General features: G+C 45.1%; 1 protein-coding gene across 4 annotated transcripts in view; it reads right to left on the bottom strand.

Moving 5' to 3' along the window:
* Positions 1-14,450, bottom strand: part of ipo9 (importin 9) — a 267,453-nt gene that overhangs the window by 116,664 nt on the left and 136,339 nt on the right. For 3 of the 4 annotated variants that reach the window (XM_072480720.1, XM_072480719.1, XM_072480722.1), the window contains 4 exons: positions 3,850-4,009; positions 1,525-1,751; positions 717-865; positions 496-624 (listed from right to left, as the gene is read on the bottom strand). In XM_072480720.1, the coding sequence (XP_072336821.1) occupies positions 496-624; positions 717-865; positions 1,525-1,751; positions 3,850-4,009 (665 nt within the window). The remainder of the gene's footprint in view (positions 1-495; positions 625-716; positions 866-1,524; positions 1,752-3,849; positions 4,010-14,450) is intronic. The other variant, XM_072480721.1, reaches the window with a different exon arrangement.

A 14,450-nucleotide genomic window follows, 5' to 3' on the forward strand; every position in this document is an offset into this window, starting at 1 on the left:
ACATTCAACGAGGTAACTTCAACTGCTTCACTGGGAAATCCACAGATTCACAACCCTTTTCTGGGTTAAATTCCATTTGTCACGCTTCTGCCCATTTAACCAGCTTGTTTCTATCATCTTGTGATTCCTCCTCACTATTTACCACACCACCAATTTTTGTGTCATCTGTGAAGTTACTGATCACACTATCCTCATCCACACACTTCGGCAAAAAATTCTATCGAATTTGTAAGACATGATCGCCCTTTGGCCAGAAAAGATTTGAACATTAATGTCAGAACCTCTGCAATCTACTCCCTTGCCTCCCACAGCAGTCTGGGATACATCCCATCTGGGCCTGGGGTTTTATCCACTTTTAAGCCTGCTAAAACAGCTAATACCCTCTTCAATGTTAATTTGTTCACTTTGAGCAACAGATTTCAAAAGATCTTTGTGGATCAGAGGCAGAGTTTGGTTTGGGACGCAGCTGTTCAGTGTCGCTGGAGCCTTGCCTACCTGCATGGTTGCATTGTCGTCTGTGTGAAGTGTACACTGGGCCACAACAGGAAACGCCTGACAGATCAGCACCTCCGACAGTGGCAGCTTGGTATTTCTCACTACAGTTGTCAGTATGTCAATGGCAGTCTGCAGGCAGATCAAGGTATCAGTGTCAGCTGATGCTCTATTTCCCAGGGGCATTAAACCAATATAATGATACATATATGGGAATTACTCACCGCACAGAGGCCAGAGGGGATTTTATCAGAAGGAGCGTGCATTATGCTAACGAGAGTTGGAATTAACCTCATCTGCATGGGACCTTGACAGGCCTCGATCTGTGCAAGCTCCTTGAAGATATCCTGAGCCAGAGATGCCACCACCGGATCTGGGGATTCAAAATCAGCAAACATTGACAGAAAATCAATCCTTTGTATAGACCATGTACAGGAACGCTGGAAATGGAATTGTCAACCCAATTGATGAAGGAGCAGAGGAGGGATGAAGCTAGCACAGGCTGTGCAGCCTTCACACATCCCAAATTCTAATCCCAAACCATAGCAGTAAAATAGACTCCTCTGCCAAGATTGAACCCCACTTAGCCTGAGACTTGACCGCAAGACCTCACACTCACCCACTCCCATCCCAATGCGCAGAGACTCTAACGAGGTGGGTTGCAGGATTTGACACTTACCTTCTTCCCTCTCAGAGGGTTGGGTAGTGAAGTTGTGAATTAAACTGGCTCCCCTCCCCTGACAGGAGCTGCTTCTTGTCCACCCAATACCAAGTACCTGCACACTTCAAAGGGAAGTCTTGCCACCTCACAACCAATGATAAAATCAATACATTTTCAACTAGCTCGGCAACACATCACTTCCCCCACCCCATTTTCAGCAGATTTTAACCCCACTGTGGCTTTGAGCGAATGTGCACTCATACCAAATACTTTAATGGTGAAACTCTAAACTTCTGATATATTACAATATCAAATAATAGACAGATACATTGACACAAAGTAGCAGCTGGCAACAGTCCAGACCCACATACCGTTGCTGTACTTGAGGAAGATTGCAATGGTAAGGGGGCAGACTTTATTTTCTACACTAATAGTGAAGGCCGGGTCCACAGTGCAGACAACACACAATGTCTCCATGACCAGGGTCAGCACCTCAGAACTGAACTGCGTGGCAAGATGAATCAAACCATCCAGGATGCTGGGAAGAAACGGCTGTAAAACATGTATACACTCGGAGATTTTCAACTGGTCACAGTACCTGTGGAGAAGATGTTACATTAGACCAGCTGACAAACCACAACTCATAAGTCAATTAAACACATTAAAATTCAAATGTATTTATGAAAAAGTAGCAAAACACAATGAACAACTCATACTAATAAGGAAATTTTCTACTTCCTTGATGAACAGGCACTTGAACATATAAGCTAATCAGATAGAGATAGTCAGCTGGCATGTGTCACACAAGACATTATTAGCAAAACCGAGAGCACATAGAATGGGAAGTAACCCATTTACGTTTAGTTTGGAAATTGGTTGGGAGAAAGACAGTAGAGATAAATGGAACATTCTCTGGATTGTTCCTCTGGGATCTGCACTGGCGTTTTGACGTTTTACTATATCTATTAAGGACTTGGTGAAGAGAGAGTGAGAGAGTTAGTGATATGAGTTTATGAAAGATAAATTGGAATATCTTCCAAATGGTGATAAACTGAACTGCAGAGGGGATTCACAAGCCACTAAGAGCTCATACCAAGTTCCAAAAAGTAATTTAATAAGCTAATGGAATGTTGGTCTTAATCTGAAGAGGGTTGAGTACAAGAGGGTTGAAATAAGAAAAACAGGACATTCTGGAAAAGCTCAGCCAGTCTGGCAGCATCTGTGGAGAGAGAAACAGAGTTAACAATTCAAATGTAATGTGACTCCTCTGCAGAACCAGAGTTTTTGGGGTGGAAATTACATTTGTTATAAAGCTCCAGTTAGACCATCAGAAGTCGAGTTCAGTTCTGGGCCCACACCTTATGAACCATCTGGGGTGCAGTGCAACTTCACCAGTATGATAAGATGCTAAAAGGATTAAATTATGAGGGCAGGTTGCAAAAAACATGGCTTGTGCCTGCTTGTGTATATAAGATTGAGAAATGAGTGGATCACAGTGTTTAAAATAATAAACTGATTTGCTAGCGTAGATAAGATCGTGCAGGATGGGACTGTACTCTCGATTTCAGAAGGGTAAGAGGTGATTTCATTGAAACATTCACGATGCGGAGAGGCTGTTCCACTGGTTGGAGTCAGGAACTGGGAGGCACAGTCTCAGGATAATTAGGCAGGGGACTAAGATCAGGAGAAATCTTTTCACTCAGAGGGCTGTATATCTTTCGAATTCTTGACCCCATACGATTGTCAATGCTCAGTTGCTGACAACATTCAACATTGAGTGAGAAAGATTTTTGGACTCAATAAATGAATCAAGGTTATTTTGAGATGGGGGAAAGTGGACTTGCGGTCAATGATCAATTATATCTCTTTGCATAATGGAACAGGCTTGAGGAGTGTATGGCCTACTCCTTATCTTCTTTCTCATGTTCTTGCAGGGTGCTGAATACAGAACAATGAAATGAAAAGAAATGAAAATCGCTTGTCACAAGTAGGCTTCAAATGAAGTTACTGCGAAAAGCCCCTCGTCGCCACATTCCGGCGCCTGTTCGGGGAGGCTGGTACGGGAATTGCACCGTGCTGCTGGCCTGCCTTGGTCTGCTTTCAAAGCCAGCTCTTTAGCCCTGTGCTAAACCAGCCAGGTGCATATTCTGGAAATAAAAGCTAGACCATTCAGCAGTAAAATCAGATAAAGGAGGTGGTAAATCTGGAATTCATTACATCAAAAGGTGGTAGATGCAGACAGGCAACTAGATCTTTTAAGCAGATTGGTAGAATTGTGTTGGGTATGGATATCAAAAGGAGCAACAGTGGTAAATGAGGTGCTGATCAGCCACGGCCTAATTGGATAGCAGAGCAGGTTCAAGCGTCTGAATAGTCATCTCCTCCTCCTCTGACATTATGCATATGGAATAACTTCAGAATATTACTTCCAATTACATTTTGAAAATAAGAAATTGGCACACGTCTAAATTAGCAGAAAGTAATTTTAGAATTAATTCTAGAAAATTGTCTTCAGAGTGACTAACCTGGCACAAGAGTGGAGTCAACAAAAGCACCTCACCCCAGAGACCAGTCACCAAATCACAACAATGACTTCAACCAACATGTCAATCACAAACCCTCCAAATGCAGCTGACCGTCTTCACCCTCCCTCGGTCCCTCCTAACCACAGAATTTCCCAAGTATTTTCAGCTTACCCCCAGATGGCACGTACAGCAGAGATTCGCACTGATGGTGGCTGTGTCTCATGCAAACCACTGACCGTTGCTTGTAAAAATTGCTGGATTAGTTCAGGAGTCATAACAGTGGCAAAGCGGCTGGCAGCCCAGAGTGCGCGGCCAAGTAGGAATGGAGAGACTATTGGGGAGAGAGAGAGAGAGAGAGAGAGAGAAAGATGACATCTTACAGACTCAGCACAATCACTTCATTCTGCAACAATTATCTATGTGACAGAGATGCTCAAATCCATGCAAATGCCAGCTACTTCATGAATCCTGTTTGGGATCATGTCACAATTTAATCCTTATTTTTCACAAAACCATTCCATGTATTGTTAAACAGCTTCCGGGAACCTTTGTTCTCATCAAGCTGAGCTGCTTAGCACTAAGCATACTCAGTGTGGACATCAGACACTCCCAATGCAAGCACAAAATTTATTTGATTCAGAGTAAAGTTCTCTCTACACTGTCTCATCAAACACAGGACAGCTCTACGATGGGGATTGGTCAACAGCAAAGCTCCCTCTACATTGTCCCTATCAGTCATAAAGCAAGTAGAGGACAGAGTAAAACATTCAAATCTAAACAAAACAAATTACATTGGTTTAAAGGTCAAATTGGCTAAGATAAGGAAACTAGATTAAAGATCCCTGCAGACCCCAGCACAGGTGGCCAGAACTCCTTTTTAACTAAACCAGCTGTCGCAAAGCAGGCTGGTTTAAAGGACCCAGTGAAGCTAACAGGCCAGAAAGTAGGAGGTGGAATCTGGGTGTTTTTGAAGAGGGGTAGAAGAAGTGTGTCAGCTCCACTCACGGATGGTCGAAATACAACAAACAAAGAAAGGTACAGCACAGGAACAGGCCCTCCAAGCCTGCGCCGACCATGCTGCACGTCTCAACTAAAATCTTCTCCATTAAGTTTCATTAGTTAGATGGTCTGAAGTTGGGGGTGGGGGGTGGGGGTGGGGTAGAGAGAGAGTCTTGTGCGGGGTTCTGTCTGGGTGCTGTTACAACACCCTGGGCGAGTGCACAGTCAGTTCCAGCCCCACAGACCCAACATAAGCGAATTAACCAATAATTTGTGTTTTCCTGAGATCTTTAACCCCTGACTGCTCCAATGAGATTTATAAGTAAAATTTTAACCTCGTGTTTATTTATAACAAGAGTAAAAGATGCACATATAAAGGAAATAATTGGAACTATGGTCTACTAGTCTACCTATTCCCAAAAACACCGTCCCACCCTCCACCCAGACACACACAAGACACGAAGGGGAGGGGAAGCATTAAAACGGGTATTGAAGGAAAAGGTTTGAGAGGAATCTCCGCTGTTGCGGTTGTGGCCTCTGTAGGTGCCGGTCTTCACCGAATGAGACTCTCTGGTGTCACTTGAGAGTACCCTTTAAGAAATGGATGTTTAAGAAATGTACCTTTAAGAAATGGAGTTGCTCATGTTACTGGAGTGATGTCAGAGTATGGGTGGAGCTGAGCTCCACTTCTGCTTTTTAGTTGCAGTTTGAGAAAGAGCTTGGGTGTGTCTGTTTTTCAGTGAGCTGAATCTGAAGTTAAAAGTGAGCTGCACTGCTGTTGATCTCTGCCATCAAAAAACTATCTATGGATCATTTGGTGAATTCAGAAGAAGTATAAATGTTTTCAGTCTTGAATGTAAACCCTGATGTGCTCCTATTTGGAGGTTTGTTAAGTCTTTTGGATGTTAAAAGGACGGCATACAGATTACTTATTGTTGTATTCTTTGGGGGGGGTGTTTGATTTACTGGTTGCTAAGATATTCACTGTTTGTTTTTAAAAAGTTAACTTGACTTCATAGAATAAACATGGTTTTGTTTAAAAAACCACTGGTCCATTTTCTGCCATACCACACCTGTAGAGTGAGCTGTGTGCTCTCCATACCACAATCTATTAAAAGTTGTGGGTCAGGTGAACTCCATGATACACTTTGGGATTCTCTAAACTCTGACCCATAACACTGGGGAATTGTTTCATATAAGAGATTCAGATTGGTGCAATTCTGACCTCCGACTTCACACAGGAAATTCAGGTCAGTGCAATTCTGATCTTTGACCACCAGGTGGAGCCTCTGCCTCTGAGATATGACTGGAGCATTGAATCTTAAGACTTTCCGTTCGCCTGCGTAGACACACCGGCTGTATTACAATGAGCTTTTCCCAGTCCTTCAGACAGAGGATCAGACAGAGGATCAAAGTGTTTCAGACCTGAGGAAAATCAGCTTGCAATCACTCCCTCCAGAAGTTCCCTTCACAGTTCAGACCGTGCTGTCTTTTAAACAGGAGTGCCTTCCCAATGTCTGGCTAGCAGCTTTTTAAATCACCTGGCAGAGAGAGCAGGTCCTCCAGCTGCTTCCTGGTCCTTGTCTTCTCAAAGAACTCAGGACAAAATGGAGCTCTTCACATGAAGATTCTGAATGGCTCCACCAATCGCAAGCAACAAGAGATGGCTTACAGTTCCACCCTCACACAGAGCAGACAAAGGTTTTACATAAGTATCCTAACAGTGTTTAAAATAGTTAATGAAGTTAGAACAGGCTTTAATTCTTCTAACCCAGGAATAACTATTGCTGCAAAACTGGCAGATCATCCGAAGTTAGCAACTTAAGTGGCTTTGTGAAGGTGCTCCGAGGTAGCAGTGACCACAATAGGGTTGAATATTACATTCAGTTTGAGAGAGAGTGGAGTGGGTCTGAGACTGTGTTTTTAAACTTAAATAAGGACAATTGTGAGGGCCAAAAAGCTGAGCCGGGTAAAGTGAATTGGCCAATTAGGTTAAGGAATAGGTCAACAGAAATATAGTAACAGACATTTAATGGAATAATTCAGAATGCACAGAATAGATTCCATTCCAACGAGTAAGAAAAGGTCCAAGGGACGGACACCCCATCCGTGATTAACTCGAGATTAAAGATAGTATCAAACTTAAAGAGAAAGCATGCAATTGCGCAAAGACAGGTAGCAGTTCCGAAGATTGGACAAAATATAAGGAACAGCAAAGGATGACTAAAAGATTAAGAAGGAGCGAAAAATTAAGAGTACGAGAGAAAGCTGCCCAGAAATACAAAAACAGATGGTAAGGGTTTTATAAATATTTTAGAAGAAGAGAGTTAACAGTGAGCATTGGACCGATTGAGTCTGGAGAATTGATGATGGAAAACAGGGAGATGGCAGATGAATATGAATTGAACAGGTATTTTACATCAGTTTCACGATAAAAGATGCAAATAACATCACGGAAACAGCTAGGAACCAGGAAACGGCAAGGAGGAACTCAGGAAAATTAGTCACCAAAGATGGGATACTGGATAAATTGTCTGGGTCCTGATGGACTGCATCCTAGGGTCTTAAAAGTGGACAGTGAGATAGTTGATCCAATTCCCAAGATTCAGAGAGGGTCCCATTAGATTGGAGGACAACAAATGTAACTCCATTATTCAAAAAGGGAGAGAAAGCGGGAAACGACAGGTCGGTTAGCGTAGCATCTGCCGTAGGGAAATGTTTAAAGCTATTATTAAAGGAGTTATAGCATGGCACTTGGATTAGCTCAAGGTAACCAGGCAGTCAACATGGTTTTGTGAAAGGAAAATCATCTTTAGCCAAATTATTGAGATGTTCGATGAAATAACTAGTGCTGTGGATAAAAGGGAACCAGTGAATGTACTGTACTTCGATCCAGAAAACATTTGGTAAGGTGCTACATCAAAGCTGCGGAAAATAAAAGCTTGTGTTATAGGGGTAATGCATTAGCATAGGTAGAAGATTGACTGACTAATAGGAATCACAGAGTAGGCATAAATGGGTCTTTTTCTGGTTGGCAGGGTATAACAATTGGTGTGTCACAGGGATCAGTGCTGAGACCTCAACTGTTTACAATTTATATAAATGACTTGGTTGATGGGACAGTCGTCAAATTTGCTGATGTCATAAAGATAGGAAGGAAAGAGGACAGAAGGAAGTTACAAACATATAAAGATAGGATAAGTGAGTGGGTAGAGGTGGAGTATAATGTGGGAAAATGCGCAACTGCCCATTTTGCTAAGATGTAAATGTGTTTGAAGCAGTTCAGAAAAGGTTTACCAGACTATTATCTGGAATGGCGGCTTGTCTTTTAAAAAAAATAAATTTAGAGTCCCCAATTATTTTTTTTCCAATTAAGGGGCAATTTAACGTAGCCAATCCACCGATCATGTACATCTTTGGGTTGTGGGGGTGAAACCCACACAGACATGAGGAGAATGTGCAAACTCCACACGGAGAGTGACCCAGGGCCGGGCTTGAACCCGGGTCCTCAATGGCGTAGGATGGGTGGCTTGTGTTATGAGGAAAGGCATGCTTGACAGGTGGATGTGGAGAGAATGTTACGCTTGTGAGAGAATCTAGCATTGGGGGTCTTGATTTAGAAATGAGGTATCGCCCATTTAAAATGGAAATGAGGCAAAATTCTTTCACTCAGTGGGTGGCGAGTCTCTGGAACTCTCTTCCTAAAAAGTTAATGGAAGCAGAGTCTTTTAATACTTTTACGGCCAAGGTGGACAGATTTCTCGTAAGCGATGCAGATTTGAGATTACAGTCAGATCAGGTTACTATTAAATGGCGGTGCAGGCCCGAGGCGCTGATCCTTGTTCATATGTAATGCCAACATTTAAAGAATGAAGTAATCATTCGCAATAAATATACATTTCCATAAAGAATTTAAAAATCCTTTTGGATTAGTAGTGCAACTGTGCCTAACAACAAAAGTTAAAGACTAAGATTAAAGAGTACCAAGTCTGAAGATTGCAAGGATTTGAGTGTTCAGAAAAGGATGATCATGAAATTGATACTTGAAGTCCCCGTTTGAAGGTGTACCACTTTAACAGGCCATTTTCGCTTTAACATCACAAGTTTTGGTTGAGAGTTGTTTCTTGCTTGCCCCGGCGTAGGGCTGCATGAACGATCGGTGCCATTCTGAAGCAGCCCCTGTCCCTCCCTGGCTGATGATCATTACTATTTGTAAGTAATTTACTGGATTTGATTTGTCCTGCTCTTTGTGAGGACAAACCTGGGCAATTTTTCACATTTTCAGATAAATGGCAGTAGCTGTATTAGAACGGCTTGGCTAGGGATGCAGTTTATGCGACAAGGGGATATGGTTCCCGGCTTCTGCCGCTCCCTCTCACATCAACCCTCTAGTTCGCGGCCTCTGCTGCTCCCTGACCCTCCTCCTTGCTGCTAACCCTCCGAATTGCAGCTTACCTCCTGCAAGTTGACGGTATTGTTCTTGCCTCTCGCTGTTCATCTCCATGACTCTGGAATGGTTCCTCCAAAGATATTCCCACTATTCAATAAGGGAGGTAGAGAGAAAACAGGGAACTATAGACCAGTGAAGTAGGGAAGTTGGGAGTCCATTATCGAGGATTGCATAGCATAGCATTTGGAAAGCAGTGGTATAATGACAACCACGTCTCTGTGATGCCCACAACATCGTACCGACCAATTTCAATGTGCACATCAATCTTGTTCCATATACTGCGCGCATTTAGGTACAACACCCTCAATCAGTCCTGCATTGACCTTTTCACACTTGTCTCCTTTGTTGCTATGCCTGAGGGTGATGTTGTTCTTTTATTTTGGTTCTCTATTTCCCCTTCAGTTATTACACCTTTTAAGCTCACATTCAGGTTCCTATCCCCCTGCTTGAGTGAATCTAGCAAACTTCCCAGCCAGGATATTGGTGCCCCTCCAGTTAAGATGCAACCCGTCCTTCTTCGACAAGTCCCACCTGCCCCGGAAGAGATCCCAATGGTCCAGAAATCTGAAACCCTCCCTCTTACACCCTAGCGGTCCTGCTTTTTAGCTTACTGCCGAACTCCCTCCGCAGGCAAAACTACAAAATCAACTACGATGGACTGGTTACTTGTCCAGATGACTAAGAAGTGTCTCCTCTCCCAGGTCCTGTTTTCTCCATTCCCAAATGACAGGTGCCACAGGGGAGAACAAAGAAAATGCTTCAAAGACATTTTGAAATTCTTCTGGAGCATGACAGCATAGATATTAATGACTGGGAGGAGCTTGGTGAGAGTGGGATTAGTTTGGGTATTGACCCAGGGCTGTGGGGAGAGTGGGGCAGTGAGTTAAATTTGGAATTGATACAGGGCAATGGGGCGAGAGCCGGGCAATGAGAGCAGGGGGCACACCTCACAGAGGGACTACGAGGGGAATACAAGAATAAAGAAGGGATGGGTTTCAGCAGGTGAGGTGCAGGTTGAGGGAACAAAATGGCGCTGCAAGCAGCCACTTTGGAGGATCCCTAAACAAAGAGAAACCTCGGAGTGCAGGGGCGCACCCACGTAGCATACACACAGTTGGTGGCCATGTCGGGGGCCCCCTGGACAAAGGGAAACCCTGGAGCACAGGGGCGTGTCTACCAGTAAGTATGGTTAATGCCGCAGGAAGAGGGGGGACAAAAGCCCCGCACCAGGATGATCACCTGCAACGTCAGGGGACTTAACGGCCCAGCATGGAGGTTGGACACGGACTTCTTGGCCGACAAGGTCTTCTGCCAGAAAACATCACAGGCCATAGGCGAGTACATTACTAACAACTAGAATGGGAAGTCTCACCTCTCACGTTCTGGGAGACACTGACGGCGGTGATTCAGCTAGAGATTATAGCCTACAAGGCTCGTCGAGACAGCGAAGAGAGGACGGCCATGCAACAACTTATCGATTCCATCCTGGAGGTCAACAGAAGAAATTCCGAAGCCCCAACCGTAGAGCCTTTGGGGGAGAGGAAAAGCTACAAGTGAACTTCAACCTGCTAACCAGCAGGTGAAACTCCTGTACAAAGCTCCCAAGGCGAGCGTGCAGCCAAACACCACCAGCTTTGAATATTTCCAGTTGCACAGAGGCACCAGCCAGGGATGCCCGCTGTCCCAGCTCCTGTTCGCCCTGGCAATTGAACCCCTGGCTTCGCCCTATGAGACCCAATAGGCTGCAAGGGTAACTGAAGAGGAGGCAGAGAGTACAGAGTCTCACTCTATGCGGATGATCTGCTCCTCTATATCTTGGACCCGCAGAACGGCTTGAAGGAAATCATGAGGTGCCTGGAAGTCCCCTGAGAAACAAGTATACCGCTTTGGATACTTGTGGGGGGGGGCGGGGGGGGGGGGGGGAAAACTTACCAGGGGTAAGCCATGGGGTACGGGCCTCTGGCACGGAGTCTGTCCCTGTTGCTCAGAAGGGAAGGGGGGAGAGGAGCAGAGCATTAGTAATTGGGGACTCTATAGTCAGGGGCACAGATAGGAGATTTTGTGGGAGCGTGAGAGACTCACGTTTGGTATGTTGCCTCCCAGGTGCAAGGGTACGTGATGTCTCGGATCGTGTTTTCCGGGTCCTTAGGGGGGAGGGGGAGCAGCCCCAAGTCGTGGTCCACATTGGCACTAACGACATAGGTAGGAAAGGGGACAAGGATGTCAGGCAGGCTTTCAGGGAGCTAGGGTGGAAGCTCAGAACTAGAAAAACAGAGTTGTTATCTCTGGGTTGTTGCCCGTGCCACGTGATAGTGAGATGAGGAATAAGGAGAGAGAGCATTTAAACACAGGGATGGTGCAGGCGGGAGGGATTCAGATTTTTGGATAACTGGGGCTCTTTCTGGGGAAGGTGGGACCTCTACAGACAGGATGGTCTACATCTGAACCTGAGGGGCACAAATATCCTGAGGGGGAGATTTGTTAGTGCTCTTTGGGGGGGTTTAAACTAATGCAGCAGGGGCATGGGAACCTGGATTGTAGTTTTAGGGTAAGGGAGAATGAGAGTATAGAGGTCAGGAGCACAGATTTGACGTCGCAGGAGGGGGCCAGTGTTCAGGTAGGTGGTTTGAAGTGTGTCTACTTCAATGCCAGGAGTATACGAAAAAAGGTAGGGGAACTGGCAGCATGGGTTGGTACCTGGGACTTCGATGTTGTGGCCATTTCGGAGACATGGATAGAGCAGGGACAGGAATGGATGTTGCAGGTTCCGGGGTTTAGGTGTTTTAGTAAGCTCAGAGAAGGAGGCAAAAGAGGGGGAGGTGTGGCGCTGCTAGTCAAGAGCAGTATTACGGTGGCGGAGAGGATGCTAGATGGGGACTCTTCTTCCGAGGTAGTATGGGCTGAAGTTAGAAACAGGAAAGGAGAGGTCACCCTGTTGGGAGTTTTTTATAGGCCTCCTAATAGTTCTAGGGATGTAGAGGAAAGGATGGCGAAGATGATTCTGGATATGAGCGTAAGTAACAGGGTAGTTATTATGGGAGACTTTAACTTTCCAAATATTGACTGGAAAAGATATAGTTTGAGTACAATAGATGGGTCGTTTTTTGTACAGTGTGTGCAGGAGGGTTTCCTGAAACAATATGTTGACAGGCCAACAAGAGGCGAGGCCACGTTGGATTTGGTTTTGGGTAATGAACCAGGCCAGGTGTTGGATTTGGAGGTAGGAGAGCACTTTGGGGACAGTGACCACAATTCGGTGACGTTTACGTTAATGATGGAAAGGGATAAGTATACACCGCAGGGCAAGAGTTATAGCTGGGGGAAGGGCAATTATGATGCCATTAGACGTGACTTGGGGGGGATAAGGTGGAGAAGTAGGCTGCAAGTGTTGGGCACACTGGATAAGTGGGGCTTGTTCAAGGATCAGCTACTGCGTGTTCTTGATAAGTATGTACCGGTCAGACAGGGAGGAAGGCGTCGAGCGAGGGAACCGTGGTTTACCAAGGAAGTGGAATCTCTTGTTAAGAGGAAGAAGGAGGCCTATGTGAAGATGAAGTGTGAAGTTTCGGTTGGGGCGATGGATAGTTACAAGGTAGCGAGGAAGGATCTAAAGAGAGAGCTAAGACGAGCAAGGAGGGGACATGAGAAGTATTTGGCAGGAAGGATCAAGGAAAACCCAAAAGCTTTCTATAGGTATGTCAGGAATAAGCGAATGACTAGGGAAAGAGTAGGACCAGTCAAGGACAGGGATGGGAAATTGTGTGTGGAGTCTGAAGAGATAGGCGAGATACTAAATGAATATTTTTCGTCAGTATTCACTCAGGAAAAAGATAATGTTGTGGAGGAGAATGCTGAGCCCCAGGCTAATAGAATAGATGGCATTGAGGTACGTAGGGAAGAGGTGTTGGCAATTCTGGACAGGCTGAAAATAGATAAGTCCCCGGGGCCTGATGGGATTTATCCTAGGATTCTCTGGGAGGCCAGGGAAGAGATTGCTGGACCTTTGGCTTTGATTTTTATGTCATCATTGGCTACAGGAATAGTGCCAGAGGACTGGAGGACAGCAAATGTGGTCCCTTTGTTCAAAAAGGGGAGCAGAGACAACCCCGGCAACTATAGACCGGTGAGCCTCACGTCTGTAGTGGATAAAGTCTTGGAGGGGATTATAAGAGACAAGATTTATAATCATCTAGATAGGAATAATATGATCAGGGATAGTCAGCATGGCTTTGTGAAGGGTAGGTCATGCCTCACAAACCTTATTGAGTTCTTTGAGAAGGTGACTGAACAGGTAGACAAGGGTAGAGCAGTTGATGTGGTGTATATGGATTTCAGCAAAGCGTTTGATAAGGTTCCCCACGGTAGGCTATTGCAAAAAATACGGAGGCTGGGGATTGAGGGTGATTTAGAGATGTGGATCAGAAATTGGCTAGCTGAAAGAAGACAGAGGGTGGTGGTTGATGGGAAATGTTCAGAATGGAGTACAGTCACAAGTGGAGTACCACAAGGATCTGTTCTGGGGCCGTTGCTGTTTGTCATTTTTATCAATGACCTAGAGGAAGGCGCAGAAGGGTGGGTGAGTAAATTTGCAGACGATACTAAAGTCGGTGGTGTTGTCGATAGTGTGGAAGGATGTAGCAGGTTACAGAGGGATATAGATAAGCTGCAGAGCTGGGCTGAGAGGTGGCAAATGGAGTTTAATGTAGAGAAGTGTGAGGTGATTCACTTTGGAAGGAATAACAGGAATGCGGAATATTTGGCTAATGGTAAAGTTCTTGAAAGTGTGGATGAGCAGAGGGATCTAGGTGTCCATGTACATAGATCCCTGAAAGTTGCCACCCAGGTTGATAGGGTTGTGAAGAAGGCCTATGGAGTGTTGGCCTTTATTGGTAGAGGGATTGAGTTCCGGAGTCGGGAGGTCATTTTGCAGCTGTACAGAACTCTGGTACGGCCGCATTTGGAGTATTGTGTACAGTTCTGGTCACCGCATTATAGGAAGGACGTGGAGGCTTTGGAGCGGGTGCAGAGGAGATTTACCAGGATGTTGCCTGGTATGGAGGGAAAATCTTATGAGGAAAGGCTGATGGACTTGAGGTTGTTTTCGTTAGAGAGAAGAAGGTTAAGAGGAGACTTAATAGAGGCATACAAAATGATCAGGGGGTTGGATAGGGTGGACAGTGAGAGCCTTCTCCCGCGGATGGATATGTCTGGCACGAGGGGACATAACTTTAAACTGAGGGGTAATAGATATAGGACAGAGGTCAGAGGTAGGTTCTTTACGCAAAGAGTAGTGAGGCCGTGGAATGCCCTACCTGCTACAGTA

This window comes from Scyliorhinus torazame, chromosome 17 (genome assembly GCF_047496885.1).
Source record: "Scyliorhinus torazame isolate Kashiwa2021f chromosome 17, sScyTor2.1, whole genome shotgun sequence".
Lineage (NCBI taxonomy): Eukaryota > Metazoa > Chordata > Chondrichthyes > Carcharhiniformes > Scyliorhinidae > Scyliorhinus > Scyliorhinus torazame.